This window comes from Capra hircus (genome assembly GCF_001704415.2).
Source record: "Capra hircus breed San Clemente chromosome X unlocalized genomic scaffold, ASM170441v1, whole genome shotgun sequence".
Taxonomy (NCBI): domain Eukaryota; kingdom Metazoa; phylum Chordata; class Mammalia; order Artiodactyla; family Bovidae; genus Capra; species Capra hircus.
The window spans coordinates 37,899,581-37,918,828 of NW_017189516.1; the positions used below are offsets into that span (position 1 = coordinate 37,899,581).

At 35.6% G+C, this 19,248-nt stretch overlaps 1 protein-coding gene across 1 annotated transcript in view; it reads left to right on the plus strand.

Moving 5' to 3' along the window:
• Positions 1-19,248, plus strand: part of DMD (dystrophin) — a gene marked incomplete in the record, with an annotated part of 2,117,027 nt that overhangs the window by 1,226,675 nt on the left and 871,104 nt on the right. Inside the window, 2 exon segments of the mRNA XM_018043695.1 lie at positions 4,993-5,140; positions 7,594-7,743. Of these exon segments, the coding sequence (XP_017899184.1) occupies positions 4,993-5,140; positions 7,594-7,743 (298 nt within the window).

Consider the following 19,248-nt stretch of genomic DNA (forward strand, 5'->3'; position numbering starts at 1 on the left):
TAGTTCAAAAGCATCAATTCTTTGGCACTCAGCTTTCTTTATGAAGAGTGCTTCATCAAGTAGTTAACATCTTCCATTTGATGGAGGTTTTAGTTCTGCAGAAGAGCTCAAAGATATTGTTTTATGTATCTGGACTGAAGAATTCCATGGACTGTATAGCCCATGGGGTTGCAAAGAAGTGGACATGACTGAGTGACTTTCACTTCACTTTGAGAATTCAGGGAAGGGAATACAGAAAGGCTTTTGTGCCAGGAACCCCACCGGGTCCTGCTTGGTTTCAATTCCTCACTCTCTGTCTTATCACCCTTACCCACATCCATTCTCCATAGAATACCAGAGGGAATGGATGAAATGAATCTTGCTCTACTCAAAATAATTGGAGTAGTTCATCACCTAGAATTTAAAACAAAACATTCTATCCACTTTGTAGCCCTGCCTTGAACCACTTTACCAGCTTCATCTTTTGACCCTTCCTCCCTAAATCTTGAATACTTCAATAGCCAACCATTTCAGCATCATGCATTGATGTAGAAATCCTTACTTTGCATGTATAAGAGAAGCCAAAATATTTGTTATTGGCAAAAACTCATATAATTATCACTAGTCCCTCTGGAAATGAATGCCAAGTCTTTATCGACTTTATTAGCAGAAAATAAGCTTAAGCATATCAGGCAGATAATGCTGATAATAACATTTATTCATAATTACAAGCAGCTAAAGGTAACAGTAAACTCATTACATTATGAACCTTTTTTTTTTTTAATCCTAAAATAGCCAGCAACTTGGTAGCAGCCAAAAGAACTTGAGTTATTTATTCATTGTTATCATTGGTGGAAGACTATGCAAACTAACCAAATTTCATTCATTTTAGGTAGCACATTTTACCACAATAACGTCACTGAAATCTGGGTGAATTTGACTATTTCTGGTAGCCAGGTCACATGTGGTTTAGAAGAAAGTCCAAGGAATAGTAGTAGAGCCCTGTTAAGAAGTGCTATACTGCTGAGACTCTTGATGTCACAAAAAATGACACAGTATGGAAAAAGACATCAGTTAGGAGATCTGACTGTAAAGAAAGGTGAGCACCAAAGAATCGATGCTTTTGAACTGTGGTGTTGGAGAAGACTCTTGAAAGTCCCTTGGACTGCAAGGAGATCCAACCAGTCCATCCTAAAGGAGATCAGTCTTGAATATTCAGTGGAAGAACTGATGCTGAAGCTGAAACTACAATATTTTGGCTTCCTGATGCGAAGAACTGACTCATTTGAAAAGACTCTGATGCTGGGAAAGATTGAAGGCAGGAGAAGGGGACGACAGAGGATGAGATAGTTGAATGGCATCATCAACTCAATGGACATGAGTCTGAGTAAACTCTGGGAGTTGGTGATGGACAGGGAAGCCTGGCATGCTGAAGTCCATGGGGTCGCAAAGAGTCACACATGACTGAGCAACTGAACTGAACTCAGCTGAGGGGATCTGATGCCTGGTGATCTGATGAGGAGCAGATATAATAATAATAAAAGTAAAGTACACAAGAAATGTCATGCAATTGAGTCATCCACGTAAAAAAAATTATCTTCCATGAAACTGGTCTCTGGTGCCAAAAAGGCTGAGAACCACTGCTCTAAAAAGAAAAGTGGTATAGGAGGCTCAGACTCTAAATATGAGGAAATTTGAAGAACACTGCACCAATTTTTTCACTTATACTTTTTAATGCATATTCAAAGGGAACATAAGAGAAAAATATATATATAAACCTAAAGAAAATTTTCTTAATAAAACCTCTACGTGATAAATGTCATCATTTAATCAGCAGCATTCCTCACTCTAACCCACATCCTGGGAGTATACACAGTGGTGTTATATGACCTGCAAGTGAAGGTCTATTTCATTTGGTGAAATACTATAGTGCACATCAGTGAGTAAATTAGATTATGTTTTACCGTCAGTATTGCAAAAAATGGGAACAATTCTTTTGAAACAGAAAAGTGCATAACATTGAAAAGAATGATGGCCAAATTCATTCATTCACACAACAGTAATTTATTTAGCATCTTTTCTGTGCCAGGCACAATTTCAGGAACAAGGGTAACAGTGGTAAATAAAACAGGCAAAATCTTTGCCCTCAGAAAGTTTGATTTCCTGTGTAAGATAGACAGTATACAAAACAACCAAATTATAGTGCTTTTTTGTTTTGGGCATGCTCAGTCACTCAGTTATGTCTAACTCTTTGCAACCCCATGGACTGTAGCCTGCCAGGCTCCTCTGTCCATGGGATTTCCCAGGCAAGAATACTGAAGTTGTCATTTCCTCCTCCAGGGGCCAACCCAGGTATCAAACCAGGGTCTCTTGTAGCTCCTGTATTGCAGGTGGATTCTTTACAACTGAGCCACAAAGAATATTTTAAGTACTAAAGAGAAAGATTGACTAGGGAGAAAGAACAAAAATTGGAGAGAGAAGAGGTGTGATTGTAGGTAGAATCATCAGGAAAGACCTGCAGGAGCTGAGGAAACCAGCCATGCTTGATTTGTGAGGGAAGGTCGTTCTAGGTAGGAAAAAACAGCAAGTACAAAAGCTGAGGTCTCCAGAAGGATAAGAGAAAGGGAGAGTAGATGGAAATGAGGTCAGACAAGTAAGGAGAAAGAGGATCAGCAGATTTTATAGATCAGTGCTTTTCCATACAAAAGTAGTGAGCCTCATATCTAATTTTAAATTTTCTAATGTCATATGTAAAAAAGAGTAAGAACAGGTGAAATTAACCTATTTTATTTAACATAATATATTAAAAATATTATCATGTTGACTTGTACATAATTAAAGGACTAATGAGATATTTCACATTCTTTTTTAATACTTTAGAAATAGTTTTATTTTTATTAGTTTTATCTTTTTATTTTTTGCAATAGATCCATGTTAATTGTCTATTTTAAATATAGCAGTCCATACATGTCAATCTTAAACTCCCAATCTACTCCTCCCCTCCACCCTTTCCCCCATAAAAATAGTTGTATTTTTATAGCAGTTTTAGGTTCACAGCAAAATTGAGTAGAAGGTACAGAGATGATTTTTTTTTTGTACTAAGTCTTTGAAATCCAGTATGCAATTTTTTACACTTACAGCACATCTCAATTTCCCTCACATCATTTCAAGTGCTCAGTAGCCACATATGAAGGTGTCTAGTATATTGAACAGCCCAGATCTAGACCCTAATAGAGCGCTGTAATGACTTTGCTTTGATTTGAATGAACTGGGAAGCAATAGAAGAGTTTAAGTGCAATGATGACATAATATGATTTGAGTTTTCAATGGAGCCCAAAATAGGACTTGGGTTTTTATAGAATCTGCTGTTTGGAGAATAGAAAAAGAAGACAGTGTCTTCTTATGTGCCTCGGATAGACTTTGGACCAGCTCACATCAAAGAACAAAATTGAGTGTGAAAGTGAAAGTGAAGTCGCTCAGTTGTGTCCAGCTCTTTGCGACTCCATGGACTATAGCCTACCAGGCTCCTCCGTCCATGGGATTTTCCAGGCAAGAGTACTGGAGTGGGGTGCCATTTCCTTCTCCAGGGAAAACTGAGTATAGAAGAACATAAATCCAATAACCGGATCCAGTTTGAGGAATTAGTGTAACTATAGTTCTCTCAATGTCCTGTCTTTGCACAGTCTGTGAATCAAATCCCTTTTCATGTTTCAAGACCCAGGTAGACCATTATCTTCTCTGACATATCTTCTATACCTTTCTATACCCAGAAACTTGTCCTCCACAATATTCTATCATAGTCCTAGATTTACATGCTTCTTCCCTCTCATGGACTATGAGATCCTCAAGGCAAGGTACATAACTCATTTCTCTTTGATTCGAATACCTGCTTGAGTTCCTGGAAGTTAGTAAGCCCTCAATAAATATTTGTCAACTTGAAGCAAAAACAAACAAAAAATTATCTGAACAGTCCCCAAATGGAAGCAACTCAAGTGTCCACCAACATAGATATATTTTATACAGTTTCGTTCTATGTAGTGAAGAAGATAATCTACACAGAACGTGGATGATGATTGTAAATGTTACACTGAGTAAAAGGCAGTGTGTTTAGTCACTAAGTCATGCCCGACTCTTTTGGGACTGCATGGACTGTAGTCCTCCAGGCTCCTCTGTCCACAGGATTTCCCAGGCAGGAATACTGGAGTGGGTTGCCCCGTATACATAATACTCAATACAGGCAAAATAATAAAAGTTGGCAGGATACTGATTACACGTGGAGGTAGTGACTGCAAGGGTTTTGAGGGAACTTCTAATAACCTTCTATTCCTTTGATGTATCCAAGGGTTGGTGTATCCATTTTTTAAAACTATATTGATCTCTATAGTTGTATGAACACTTTGCTATAGGTATATTATACTTCAGTTCAAAAGCTTACATACCACAGATACATAGTTCCCCAAAGACAATAAAACAAAAAAAAATGTAAATTGTTATAAGTGCAGCTTATTTTGCTCAGCTGCGTTCTGATTCAATATGTAAGAATAAGTTTATGGCTAATTGAGTAACATACAGTATATGTGTTTTTATAATTAACAACATCCACTAGTACAACATATGTTAAGTATTTTGAATCAATTCCCTCTTTCCTCCAAAAGGATTTTGTGTTGTAATTTGGAAAACATTTGAACATGTAATAATTTAGTGTTTTCATTTAATTCCCTTGTTTTTGCTTTACAATTTTCCATAAAGATGTATTTCATTTAAGCATCTTAAAACATGTAATTTCACTTTATATAATTACTCTAGTGAAGTTGTTCTCAACCAGAGACAGTTTTGCCCCAATGGTGATATTTGACTAAGCCTTTAAAATATTACATCCTTAAAAATATTATATCGTTAACATCTTTGAAATGGCTTATTTTTAAAAAGTGTGTGCAGCTTTTTTGAGTTTTCTTAAATAAAGAAAGAAAACTTGAGAAATATGTTCTTTAAAACAATTTTATTTTTCTCCAGGTTAGAAGAACAAAAGAATATCCTGTCAGAATTTCAAAGAGATTTGAATGAATTTGTTTTATGGTTGGAAGAAGCAGATAACATTTCTAGTATTCCGCTTGAACTTGGAAATGAGCAGCAACTAAAAGAAAAGCTTGAGGAAGTCAAGGTAATTTTATTTTCTAAAATTTCCCAGGGCCTACTTGTATGTGAACCTAGGGGGAATTCCCTGGTGGTCCAGTGGTTAGGACTTGGCCATTCACTGCCGTGGCCTGAGTTTAATCCCTGGCTGGGGAACTAAGATCCCACAAGCTACATGGTATAGCCAAAAAAGAAAAAAAAAGGTATAAGAATATATTTTTTAAATGTATTCAGTCATTGATTTCCTGCCCATTGGGATACTGATAGTTCTTCAGTAATTTTTCTCACAGCTTGATTTTGTCTGAGCCCAGTGAGTATGTATATATTTTTAAAAGTATGTATGGGATATATAAGTATGTTTCTGTTTGTATATGTGTGTGTATAAAATACATAGTGATACTTTTTAAACTGATTTGAAATTAATTTTAGACTTAATGGAGAATTGCACAGCTCCAAATTATTTTAAAAACTGGGGAGAATCTCATTTAGAAATGATCTCATTTCTTATGGAAGATCTTAACTGGCAAACCAATCTCCCTACTTCAGCCTCTAATTAAAGGCATTCTATTTGCCTGAAGCAATGGTTTGGTTTGGTTTGGTTTGTCTGCAGGGTAAGGGGAGGTGATTTGGTTCACTTTCGATACTGGTTGAATAAAACTTCTGGTGTGTTCAAGTGGTTTTTTATGCCCACTTAACATGATGGAGAAGAGAATGGCAACCCACTCCAGTACTCTACCCTGGAGAATCCCCTGGACAGGGGAGTCTAGCCGGCTACAGTCCATGGGGTCTCAAAGAGTCAGACACAACTGAGCAACTAACACACTTGTTGTCTGCTGCTTTCTGATTAGCTCTCCTGGCTGACTGAGATGCTTTGATTGTGCTGTTGGATTAAGTTTCATGGTTTAAGTTTTAGGAAAGAAACTCCTTTGGATCTGTTTTACTTTAATTCTTGAAGGGAAAGGGAAATTAACATTCAATCATCCCTTGTTACATACTAAGTATTAGATGCATTTACATCTGCTATTTTATTTAATCTTATCAAACTTCCAAAATGGTTATTATCCTCGTTTTACAAGGTCACAGAATCAAAGAGAAATGGAATCGCTTCTTTATCAATGATTCAGTTGATTTGCACATCCAGATTGGACTCCATGTCAGCTACTTATTTCTGTGAAATAAGAAATGTGTACCTGACAGAGGATAAAGCATAAGAAGTAAAATATTGCTTAATTCAGTAAACAAATATTAAGCACCTAGTATATGTCAGATAATGTATTAGGTATTTGAGAGTCAAAAAATAAAAAGTTTTTGATCCATAGTTTGAGGATGTTATGCCATGGAAAAATAAACTCAGTCTGTTCTTAAAAATTCATCTTTCCTAAATATATTGAGTGTTATATATGTATATATAGGAAAGTAATTGATAACTCATGTAAGAGACATGTTTGGTGGTGTTCCCTTATTAATAAATATGCATTGATTTCCTTTTTTTCCCTTAGTCTAGATCAACACCGTCCTATAGCACCATCCAATATCATTTAACAACATGATAAATGTGTTGAATATTAGCAATTTTAGTAGCCACTAGCTGCACTTGCCTTTTGAGTACTTGAAAGGTAGCTGATGTGACTGAAGAATTAAGTCTTTAATTTTATTGACAGTTAATTTAAATTTAAATAGCCTCATGTGGCTAATAGAAGATACAAATAAATAAAAGACAGTTAATAAAACTATGATAGCTTTGTAGATCATAAAAAAAGGGCATTTTCAATGTGATGTTAAATGAATAAGAAAAATTCAGGAATGTGCAGGTATCAAAATTAAGTGTTCTTGAATGAAAACACCCAAGTTTGGATCACCAGTCTTTTGCTTGCTACTTCTGTGTCCCTGGATCTGATATTTAACCACTCTGTCTCAGTTTCCTTCTATGTAAGATGAAGATAGTAAGATCTACCTCATGACATTATTATATAAAGTTGACATTTTTATATAAAGCATTATATAAAGATAATATATGTGAAGAGGTTAGTTAGCACAATGCCTGGTAGCAGGTGTGTTCTTAGTTATCTTTTAATATGATAATGCAATTTCTTACTATGCTAAGTCATAGTATAGAGACCTAATACCTGAGAGGATGCTTAAATTTGCCCAGATTATTCTGAGAGGTGTGTTTTTAGACTTTTGACGCTGTTTAAGGTATTGTTTTAGAGCTTATCATACTACATAACATTCTTCTCTTGAGGAAAAAAAAAATCTCTGAGGGATACAAGATATTCTGATCCTTTGTAGGATGGGCTGATTTTCTTAGGCATAGGTGTCTTAGTGCACCAGCTGTACGCTCTGTAGAAAATTTGGTATTTAAGGAACTGGTGGGCCTCCGGTCTTTCTTTATTTTGATAGATTAATCAATAGAGGCAAAGACAAGGTAGTTGGCATTGTGCTGTAATTCATTTTAAATGTTGTTGCATTTGTCTGTTTCAGTTACTGGCCGAAGAGTTGCCCCTGCGTCAGGGAATTCTAAAACAATTAAATGAAACAGGAGGAACAGTGCTTGTAAGTGCTCCCATAAGCCCAGAAGAGCAAGATAAACTTGAAAATAAGCTCAAGCAGACAAATCTTCAGTGGATAAAGGTTAGACATTAACCATCTGTCCTGTCACATGTGTTAAATGCTGCAAGCATTTCTTTTGTTTCATGGTGCTTAATTGGTAAGGCTGGGGGAGAGGGCTGGTTTTATGGATTGTTATTTTGTTTTTATTTTAACTGACCATTTGATTTGGGTGTATGTATGATTTGTTGTGAATGGAAGGAATGTTGATGGTGAATGATGGTACAGTAATGACCAAATGCCAAGTTATATACCACTATTACTTTACAGAATTATTCTAAAGGAATAGACTGGAAAGAAGATGAAGTTATTCATTCAGTGTTCAGGTGTAGGTTGACAATATTTAAGCAAGATGGAGGTTGTCCAGCTCAATGAGTATCACAAATCAAAATTACTTATCCTTACCAATAAGGTCGCCTGCAATGCAGGAGACCGAGGTTCGATTCCTGGGTCCAGAAGGTCCTCTGGAGAAGGAAATGGCAACCCACTACAATATTCTTGCCTGAAGAATCCCATGGACAGAGCAGCCTAGCAGGCTACAGTCCATGGGGTTGGAAGAGTCGGACACGACTTAGCAACTGAACCACCACCACCACCACCACCACCACCACCACCACCACCAATAGTATAGACTTAATCAAGGATCAATGCATGCTAAATTTCTCTAAAAGATGTTTTATTTATTTACTGTTTATTTGTTTATTTAGTTACTTATGAGTCTTCATCTTTCTTGGATACTTATTAAATCTAATATTTTATTTTTAATATAATATTTTAATTTGTTTATCAAATTAATGCATACTTACTCTTTAAAACCAAGCGGTGCATATGAATTTTTAAAAAAGCAACATCAACTGGTCCATCAAAAGGCTATTTATCAGTATTACTGTACTCCTATGATAACCTTGTCATAAATCAAGTGAACATATATATATATGAATCTGTTCTGGATTCTCTTGATTATCAATGTCCTTCAACTAGTACTGCAGTGGCTTTGTAACATTCATCTTTCTTTCTTTTTCAGTTCAGTAGTTTAATTTTTTAATGAAGATTTTGTGTTTTTAGAGCATTTTTAGGTTCACAGCAAAACTGAGAGGAAGTTACAGTGATTCCCCAAAGACTCCTCCCCCCAAATTCACACTTTCCCTTGTTATCAACATCTCCCACCAGAGGGGTTCAGTTCAGTTCAGTTCAGTTCAGTCGCTCAGTTGTGTCTGATTCTTTGTGAGCCCATGGACTGCAGCACGCCAGGCTTCCCGGTCCATCACCAACTCCCGGAGCTTGCTCAAACTCATGTCCATTGAGTCAATGATGCCATCCAACCATCTCATCCTCTGTCATCCCCTTCTCCTCTTGCCTTTAATCTTTCCCAGCATCAGGGTCTTTTCCAATGAGTCAGTTCTTCACATCAGGTGGCCAAAGTATTGGAGTTTCAGCTTCAGCATCAGTCCTTCCATTGAACATTCAGGACTGATCTCCTTTAGGATGGACTGGTTTGATCATGCTGTCCAAGGGACTCTCAAGAGTTTTCTCCAACACCACAGTTCAAAAGCGTCAATTCAAAGTACCAGAGGGGTACATTTAACAATCATCTTTCAACAGCTTGAGATGCAATTTATATACCATGTAATTCACCCATTTTAAAGTGTACAGTTCAATGGTTTTGGTATATTTACTTTTTAAATTGTACATATATATATAGCATAAGATCTTTCATTTAAACAATTTAAAGTATACAATTTATGGTCATGTATTATATCCACAATGTGAAACCATTACCACTATCTGTTTCTAAAACATGAAAGAGAAATTCTGTAACCATTAAGCAATAACTCCCCATCACCCTACCCCTGAACCCATCTCCCTAAAAGTAACCTCTAATCTACTTTCTGTCTGTATGTTTTTGCCTGTTCTAGAGATTTCATATAAGTGGACTCACACTGTATCTGTCCCTTTGTGTTGAGATTATTTTACCTGGCATAAGATGTTAAAGTTTCACCCAGGTTGTAGCGGGTATCATTGAACAATATTTTATTGTGTATGTGTGTATGTGTATATATACACACAATGTATATATGTGAATATACACATTTGTTGTTGTTTAGTCACAAGTTGTGTCTGACTCTTTTGCAACCCCGTGGACTGTAGCCTACCAGGCTTCTCTATCCATGGGATTTTCCAGGCAAGAATACTGGAGTGGGTTGTCTGGGTTCTCCAGGGGATCTTCCTGACCCAGAGATTGAACTCACGCCTCTTGCATTGGCAGAGGTATTCTTTACTGCTGTTATATCTGAAAAGTCCCTCCATTCTGAAAGAATAGTCTGAGAAGGCAACAACAACATATATTTGTGTGTATATATATATGTATGTGTGTACATACACATACATATGTGTATATATGTGTGCACGTATACATACAATGTATATACATGCATGTATACGTGTGTGTGTGTGTATATATATACACACATGTATATAACACACACACAAACCCACATACTTGTTTTACAAAAAAAATTAGGATATGGTAGTATAAAAATTCAAACCTTATTCTTCTTAGTCCAGATTGTTTTTTTGCTATTTTTGGTTCACCAAATAAATTTTAGAACCAACTTGCCAATTTTTACTAAAGCCTTCCAGAATATCGATTTGAATTGTGTTGAGCTTATAGATCAGTTAACATTTTTACACTATTGAGTCATCTAATCTGTGAAAATGTTATATCCCTTCATTTATTGAGGACTCCTTTAATGCATTTTTAGAAATACTTTGTAGTCTTCAATCCAGAGGACCTACACGTTTTATTAGATTTAATCCCAGATATTTGATGTTTTGGTCCTTTTACAAATGGGATTCATTTCAAGTTTTATTTTCTTTTTGTTGCTGATATATAGAAATAGATTTTTTTATGTTAAACACACATCCAGTGTCCTTACCAGATTCACATACTAATATCAATGTTTTATAAAACATTTTGGATTTTTTTAATGTGCACAGTCATGTCATCAAATAAAGGTAGTTTCTCTCTTTTCAGTCCTTAGGATTTTAATTGTTTTTGCATAAACTTGGGCCTCTAAAACAATGTTTAAGAGAAGGGGTGATAATGGGAGGCCTTGAGTCATTCCCTGTTTCAGGTGGTCTGCTTTCAGTAATTAATCATTAAATATTATGTTCCTTATAGGACTTTTTATAGATCCTCTGGATCAGGTTAAATAATTTTTTCCTTATTCTTTTTTCTCAGGTTTTTATTATGAATAGGTAACCTATTCATAACCTTCTCTGCATTTATTAAAAAGATCCTATGTTTTTTCCCCTCTAAATGTGACAAACGACAGTCATTGTTTTTAGAATCTGAAACTACTCTAGGATTCTAGAAATAAATCCTATTGGCCATGATGTCTTCTACTTTTTTATAGATTGCTGGATTCAGTTTTCTAATATGCTGTTTATGATTTTTATATCTTTGTTCATGGCAGGAAATGTTCTATAATTTATTTTTTAATCCTTCTCGAGTGTTGATAGCAATGTTAGACTAGTCTTAATGATCAAGTTCAGAGGTTCTCTCTTTCTTTGTTCTGGAATGATACGAAGACTGGTGAAAATTGGTGAATATTGGTATCATTTTTTCCTGAGATATTTGGAAGAATTCAGTTGTAAAGCCATCAGTGCATGGGGTGTTATGTTTTGTTTTGTTGTTATTATTAAGGTTTTTTGGTGAGACAATTTTTGATAATGGATCCATTTTTTTAAATAGATACAGGAATGGTTAGATTTTTATTTCTTGGTGTGTCAGCTTTTATAAGTTGTGTCTTTCAAGGAATTTGTCCATTCCCATGCTATTTTCCCTTTTGGGGTTGTAAACTTTTTAAAATACTGCTAGGGATCCTATGTATATTTATATTCACGAAGGAGAAAATAGACTACAAACTCTAAGTACCTGAATGGGTCTTAACTGGGATATTTTACTCTATGTGCTAAGGTAGAAAGCTGAGTCTCTTGTTGAAAGAGACCTTCAAAGTCTATAATACAGTGGGCTTTATTCTGAGCTATTCATACCAATGCTAAAATTCTTTCCAGACATGAAGTTCAATTTCTTTAGGTACGAACCACACTCACTGTTTTATTTTTGCCTATAGGTCAGTGTTAAAAGAATAGGCCATTTATTATGCAGTAGTTTTGATACTGACACAAATTTTCATCTACAAGCTTTCATATATGCTCTTATTTTCAGACATCATGACATCTTTAATCCAAACACTATCCAGGTTTTGCCAAGTTCAGATCCCCTGTACCGAAGGCTTCTTCTCCCTTACATTTTGTATCCCCATATGTACTTTCTCCATATATGCTTTTGACCTTCCAAGTATGTTTTGAAACCTCTCATCCACTTTTGACCACATCTCTACTACCTTATTGAGCACATTTAATACCTGTTAACTTTGTTCTATTCAAAATATAAAGCAAACTGTAATCCTTCAAACCGGGAGCAAATCCATACCAAGAAAATACCACAGAAGTATAATTTTCATGTAAAATGAAATTGATTCCTTCAAAAATGGCATAATTGCCTATAAAGAATTGCTTCTCATTCATCAATACTGGACCAAATTGAGAGCCATGAAAAAGTTACACTGAGAAACATTCTTTACGTAGATGATTTGAAAAGAAAAAAAATAGAGACTGAGTTTTTAATTGTCAGAATATTCATTATGTTTTTTAATTAATGATGCTGAAGTTCTTGAAGCAGATCATTTACATGGCTGAAAAAATATTTATGAACTGAAATGAGTACCAATCATATGACATTAAATTCAAAATGTGTGTTTTGATCTCTATAATTCAAGCAATTAGATATTTGGGGGGATCTTTTATTTTTATATATCAATACTTTCAGTTGTGTAAATAATCATAATTTAAATTTTTTAAGTTAATTTTGTCCTACTGTAAAATGTAAAGTTTCTTCCTTTAATGATTTCAGAATAGCCATATATACATATAGACACTTGCATGTTGAAGGAAAGTATTTCCCTAGTAATTAAATGTTGTAGACACATAACACTTTTACAAATAAAATCATTCCTCATGAGAAGAGAACAAGGAAGAAAGATGCCCCCAAACATTCCTTGATATTACAAAAAGGAACACAAAAATTATAATTGTAGGAAATGTGAGAGAACTGTCAAAAACATATAATAGTAGCTTTGTGAATAGTGATGCGTATGTCAAGATTTTATCTTTTCTGCAACAGAATAGAATGTCATTTTTTTGTGATAGAAAATTAAAACTAAGACTATGAACACCATCTTGTGTATAGATTTATATTTCTATATCATTCATAATATCTGTGTCTTTATCCCAATATTATAATTTTTATACTATGTCTTTGCCATTAAAGTTCACAGAATTTGGAATCATATTCACTAGTCATATTAAAAAGTATTTGTCTCTTCTCAATCCTAATGCCCCCCATCCCTGTTGAATTAATTTAAGAATGGAAAATGAATGATTAAAGCCAATTTATGTCATTACACAAGTCAACAGTTAAAAAAAATAAGGTGGTCAAGATGATCAAGAGATGGTCTTGATCATCATTAAACCTTAAATTCTCAGTCATTAGAAGAGAGAAGTAATAATGGCGACCCCCCTGCCTGTATTCTTTAGCACACTCCTCCATTTAAAGGCTAGAGTGAGTGTTAGAATTGTAACAGTAGGCCGTGGCTGCTGGAACACAGACATGAAGTTCCTAAACATAGTATTTCTAAAAACATCCTGCTAATATAATACCTGATGTCAGGTGCATTTTTACACAGCTGACTCTATTACATTGTACCTTGTGTATTTAACCAACTTACCAATTATTTTGGCGCTTTTATGTTTTATTACTAAATTCAGAAAACAGTGATGAGAGGTAATATAGCTGTTCCTTTAAGAGACTGGTGGACTCTCTAATGGGTTTGTTGCAAAACTGTGTTAACTTGCTGTGGCCGAGCCAGCACCTGTGTATAACACAGGTGGAAAATGTTGCTTTGAGGTGAAATATATGTCTTGGTTTAAATTGTGGTTTCCTCCAGATAAGGACCATGAAGTGATATCCTCATTTTTGTCTAATGTGTATTTTGAGTTTTACAATCTAACAATAATATCCACAAGATCTACAGGATGGCAATGTAATTAAAACTAATGTCTATGTTGTTTTTTTTTTCTTTCTTTCTCTGAGTGTCTCACTCTCTAATCTTCATACACATGTCTGATTCTGTGTTGATTTCAGTATACTCATCATATTTCTTTGTATGTTCTCTGAACTTGTGTGTGTGTGTGTGTGTGTGTGTGTGTGTGTGTGTGTAGGTAGGTAGGTAGGGAGTGTTCCCTCCCTTCTAACCTCTCCCCACCACTATTACTCTCTTCTTTTTTTTCTCTGTAATGTATGTCTTTGCCTAGGTGGCTCTAGTGGTAAATATCCCACCTGCCAATGCAGGAGACAAAAGAGATATGGGTTCGATCCCTGCATCAGGAATATCCCCTGGAGAAGGGAATGGCAACCCATTCCAATATTCTTCTCTGGAGAATCCCATAGACAAAGGAGTCTCATGGGCTACAGTCCACAGGGTTGCAAAGAGTTGGACATAACTGCAGTAACTCATGTGAATTGATAACTATCTATGTCTACCATGAATCTACTTTTCTAAATGCATACATGTCAGGTTTTTTGTGTGCCTGGGTAGCATATGTGACACGTTCTCTCCTACTCTCTTTTAATCCTTCTTTCATCTTCTCCTGCCCTTGACACTTTGTGTTCCCTTTTCTTTACTGCTCTTTTAGCAGTTACATGTAGGTATTTTTTCAACTACACATTTCAGTTCAGTTCAGTCACTCAGTCGTGTCCAAGTCTTTGTGACTCCATGGACTGCAGCACACTTGGCTTCCCTGTCCATCACCAACTCCCAGAGCTTGCTCAAATTTATGTCCATCGAGTAGTGATACCATCCAACCATCTCATTCTCTGTCATCTCCTTCTCCTCCCGCCTTCAATCTTTCCCAGCATCAGGGTCTTTTCCAGTGACTCATTTCTTCGCATCAGGTGGCCAAAGTATTGGAGCTTCAGCATCAATCCTTCCAATGAATATTCAGAACTGATTTCCTTTAGGATTGACTGGTTGGATCTCCTTGCAGTCCAAAGGACTCTCAAGAGTCTTCTCCAGCACCACAGTTCAAAAGCATCAGTTCTTTGGCACTCAGTTTTCTTTATGGTCCAACTCTCACATCCATACATGACTACTGGAAAAACTGTAGCTTTGACTAGATGGACCTTTGTCGGCAAAGTAATGTCTCTGCTTTTTAACATGCTGTCGAGGTTGGTCATAGCTTTTCTTCCAAGTAGCAAGCGTCTTTTCATTTCATGGCTGCAGTCACCACCTGCAGTGAATTTGGAGCCCAAGAAAATAAAGTCTGTCACTGTTTTCATTGTTTCCCCATCTATTTGCCATGAAATGATGGGACCAGATGCCATGATATTTGTTTTTTAAATGTTGAGTTTTAAGCCAGGTTTTTCACTCACCTCTTTCACTTTCATGAAGAGGTTCTTTAGTTTCTCTTTGCTTTCTGTCATTAGGGTGGTGTCATCTGTGTATCTGAGGTCATTGATATTTCTCCTGGCAATCTTGATTCCAACTTGTGCTTCATCCAGCCCAGCATTTCATGTGATGTACTCTGCATATAAGTTAGATAAACAGGGTAACAATATACAGCCTTGACACACTCCTTTCCCAATTTGGAACCAGTCTGTTGTTCCATGTCTGGTTCTCTTGCTTCTTGACCTGCATACAGACTACCCATTACTTAAAACCAAAATATTTTTTATCAGTCTTAATTTTGAATCATCTTATAAGCTTCCTGTACTTGATTGAAAAAGTAGAAAGATGGAACATTTCTTTTGTAGACTCATAGCATTATTCACATGGAAGGAGCTTAATGAAACCAAATTACTCTCACATCTTCTAGATTAGAACACTAAATCCTAGAAAGATTATATGACTTATTTGAGAACACATTATTTAAAGTTAAAAATTATTGCAAAATATAGTTTTGATTCAGTGTTTTCCCATGTCATTCCATTGTTCATTTGAAGGAAAACTTGAGGTTTCTTTTCATTTAAAGAAATCATATGAATGATTTTGCTTTGCTTTTTGCCCTTTTTAGAAAACTGAATGCCATGTTTTCAACTTATATTCCAGAACTTTCTTTACTATGAACCACTTGTAATTATCTAATACAAGAAACCATGTTTATTTCAGAATTAGTTATATGTCTACTATTTTTGATGTTAAATAACTTTATAGGTAGTATACATTATGCATTCCTATTAGTAATAATAAATTTCATTTTATTGAATATATTTAAAATTTTGCCTCATAGTTTTACCTTTATTTTTAAATGGTAAATTACTATTCTAGTTTGTTCATGCCTGGGAAATCCCATGGACAGAGGAGCCTGGCAGTCTACAGTTTATGGTGTCAGAAAGAGTCAGACACAACTTAGAGGCAGAACAACAATAATAAGAAATTTTACTGGAAAGTAAATTTCAGTTAAGTGCCTTTTAACAAAAAAACTATGACATTACTTTTAAAAAGTAAGATTTAAAAATTAATTTATGTAGCAAAGCTTCTATATAGGAGAAAGCTTTGTAATATTGATAATAGTCAAGAATCATCTTCAAAATAAATCATAAAATAAATATTATGAAAGTAAAAATACATATGGTAAAATTCATAGGCCAGATGATCTGCATTGTACAAATAACTGTACCTAAATTTCCAGAAATCTGGTTCATTTTGTATTAATAAATCCCTCATTATGTTACTTCTTAGTATCCATTCAAGTAGTAAACATTTTACATTTGTTCATTTGTGTCAGGTAAACAAATATTTGGTCGTTTTCCAAATATGCTTGCCATGCAATGCCAGTAGTTATTTGCCATTACTATAAATGTGAGTAAAAATGAGAAAATTAAATCAAGCTAAAGCTTGGCTTTTCCATTCCTTGCTCAAAAACAGACATTTGCTCTGATTGATTATTTTCCTAGCAAAGGCCATGATTAATAGATTGTTCTAGTAGTAAACATTCAATCCTGCCCTTAATGTGAATTACTTTTTTTAACGAAAGAAAAGAATCTTTAAAAGCAATTTTTTAAAAAAAGTGTTGTTTGCCTATTTACTACTAACATATATAACCTGATAATTCTTGGAAGTTCATCATCTTGAAAGTTTCTTTTATATAGTTAATAATTTCACGGGAACATTTATTCATTCATTTCAATAATTCATTCAACAGACATCTAATGAGTGACCACTATGTGCCACATGCTCTCCGAAGCATATCATAATCCATTCCCACTCTTGCATTATTTAAAAGACATTCAGAATTACATAGAGCTAGGCATTATAACTTTTCATATCTCTAATTTGTAGTTGATAAATAGTTTGAAGCTGAGAGTTGACTGGCAGAGTAGTAAAGTTTGTAACATAAGCATCCTTGACTTTGCTTCATATAGTTTCACAGGAAGATAGGAGTCTTTATCAGGCTGTGTGTCATGATTCATGACTGTGACTGTTATCCCATCATTATTTTCAATAGCTCCCTCTTTCACTCTCATGAGTAAGCTCCCACTTTGGAAGACTGAAAAAGATATCAGGTTACCCCAGAGGCCTACTTTTAAGAGCCTGGGAGTGGCATCAGGCTCTTAAAAGTAGGCCTGACCCAGTAGTCAATAAGTATTATTATTATCATCACCACTAATGTTTTCTTGACACCTCAGTGAGTTGAGACATTTGGCCTGTCCTAGAAACCTGACTGCCATTACTTTACCCACCGGGGTTCTTGGCCTCTTCATCAATAGAAATTGATCAGAGGCCAGACAAGAAATTTGGGGGGTCAAATACAAATAACAGGTTGTTTTGCTTGCTCACTCCCCAAGGGGGGGCAAGCTTGTTCCTTTCATGGGGTGAGGGTAGGGATATGTCCAGGAATCGGGTGAAAGAGGTGGCTTAGATGGTTTGTCCCCCCCCCTTTGTGGTGTTGTGTACAGGGGGACAGGCACAGTACCCTGCTTTTGCTTTAGGCTCTTCAGAAGTGGCAGTTGGGTCTTCTGATCTCTCCGTATCTCTTGTCCAGAATTTACCCTAACTGCACGTGCATGCTGTTATTTTTATTCTCATATGTTTCTTTGTATTTTGTTGCTTGAGGAGAGATAGGCCCAGGTGCAAGCATTGCAGCCCTGCAGCAAAGGGTCCTAGTTTCCAGCCTGTCCCATTACTACTGAATTAATCAGAATTTAACAGCAGTAAGTTTATAATAATGTGTGATTTTTAACTTTCCAAACGACTTCAGGCAGTGCCAAGAATATAGATCAGACATTTCACAAACAAAAAGTAAACTGGAGTTGTGAAAAGGCAGTTTATTGTGGTGGTTAATAGTGAGGTTTATGGATTATAGCTTTCACCCTTCAGTTATAATATCCGCAAAATTCAGGTAATCACATAACATACTTTCCAGGTTTTGGTGAAAATTCAATGAGACATGGAAAACGCATAACACAGCATTGGGCACATTGTAACTGGTCAAAAATGTTAACTTTGAACATTAGGTATAAAGTTAGAATAGAAAACCACAAAGACCAAGCACAAAATTCTGAGTCACCATATTTTTTTTTTAAGTGTGATAAGAGCAACTTAACAGGAGATCTACACTCTTAACACATTTTTAAGAGTACAATACAGTACTGTTAACTATAGGCACTATACTTTATAACATGTCTCCAGAAACTTTTCATCCATTGAACAATTTACGTTTCCCTTTCACCCTTGTCCTGTAACCATCACTCTATGTTTCTTTGTTTCTGTGAGTTTGGCTATTTTAGATACCTCATTGAAATGGAACCATGCAGTATTTATCCTTCTGTGACTGTTTTGTTGTTGTTGTTGTTTTGGCTAATCATAATATCCTCTAGGAAGATCCACATACTTACATTTGGTGAGGGACTGAATACAACTCACCATCTTAAAATAAAAAAAACAGCTATAAATACGGCCCTCAGGGAGAAAGCTGAAATAAACATGTGCCGCCCATTTTATTTATTAAAATAAACAAAATCCACATGCTGGACCAGAGGAGAGATAGAGGCTCTAAGACTAAGACGCCTAATGGAGAACACAGAGAATTTATATCCTGTATTCTCTATTTCCAGTGATCTCATTATTCCCATTATCTAGGACTGACTAGCATTTCAGATAAAAAGTGCTGGAAAATGATTTGTTTTTCCTCCTCACATTGGCTGTGAAGTAAGTCTAAGTAGTCCACCATGATTTTGAAACACCAACATTTTCATGCTGAAGTATAAGCAGAACTGCAGATGAAATAACCCTGAGCACCTTTGCAATATGCTCAGCTGACTTGAACTTAGAAATCCAGACAGGGTGTGACTGAGCCTACACACTGCTTCCCTGTCGCCTCCTCTACCTCCATTCATAATGTTGG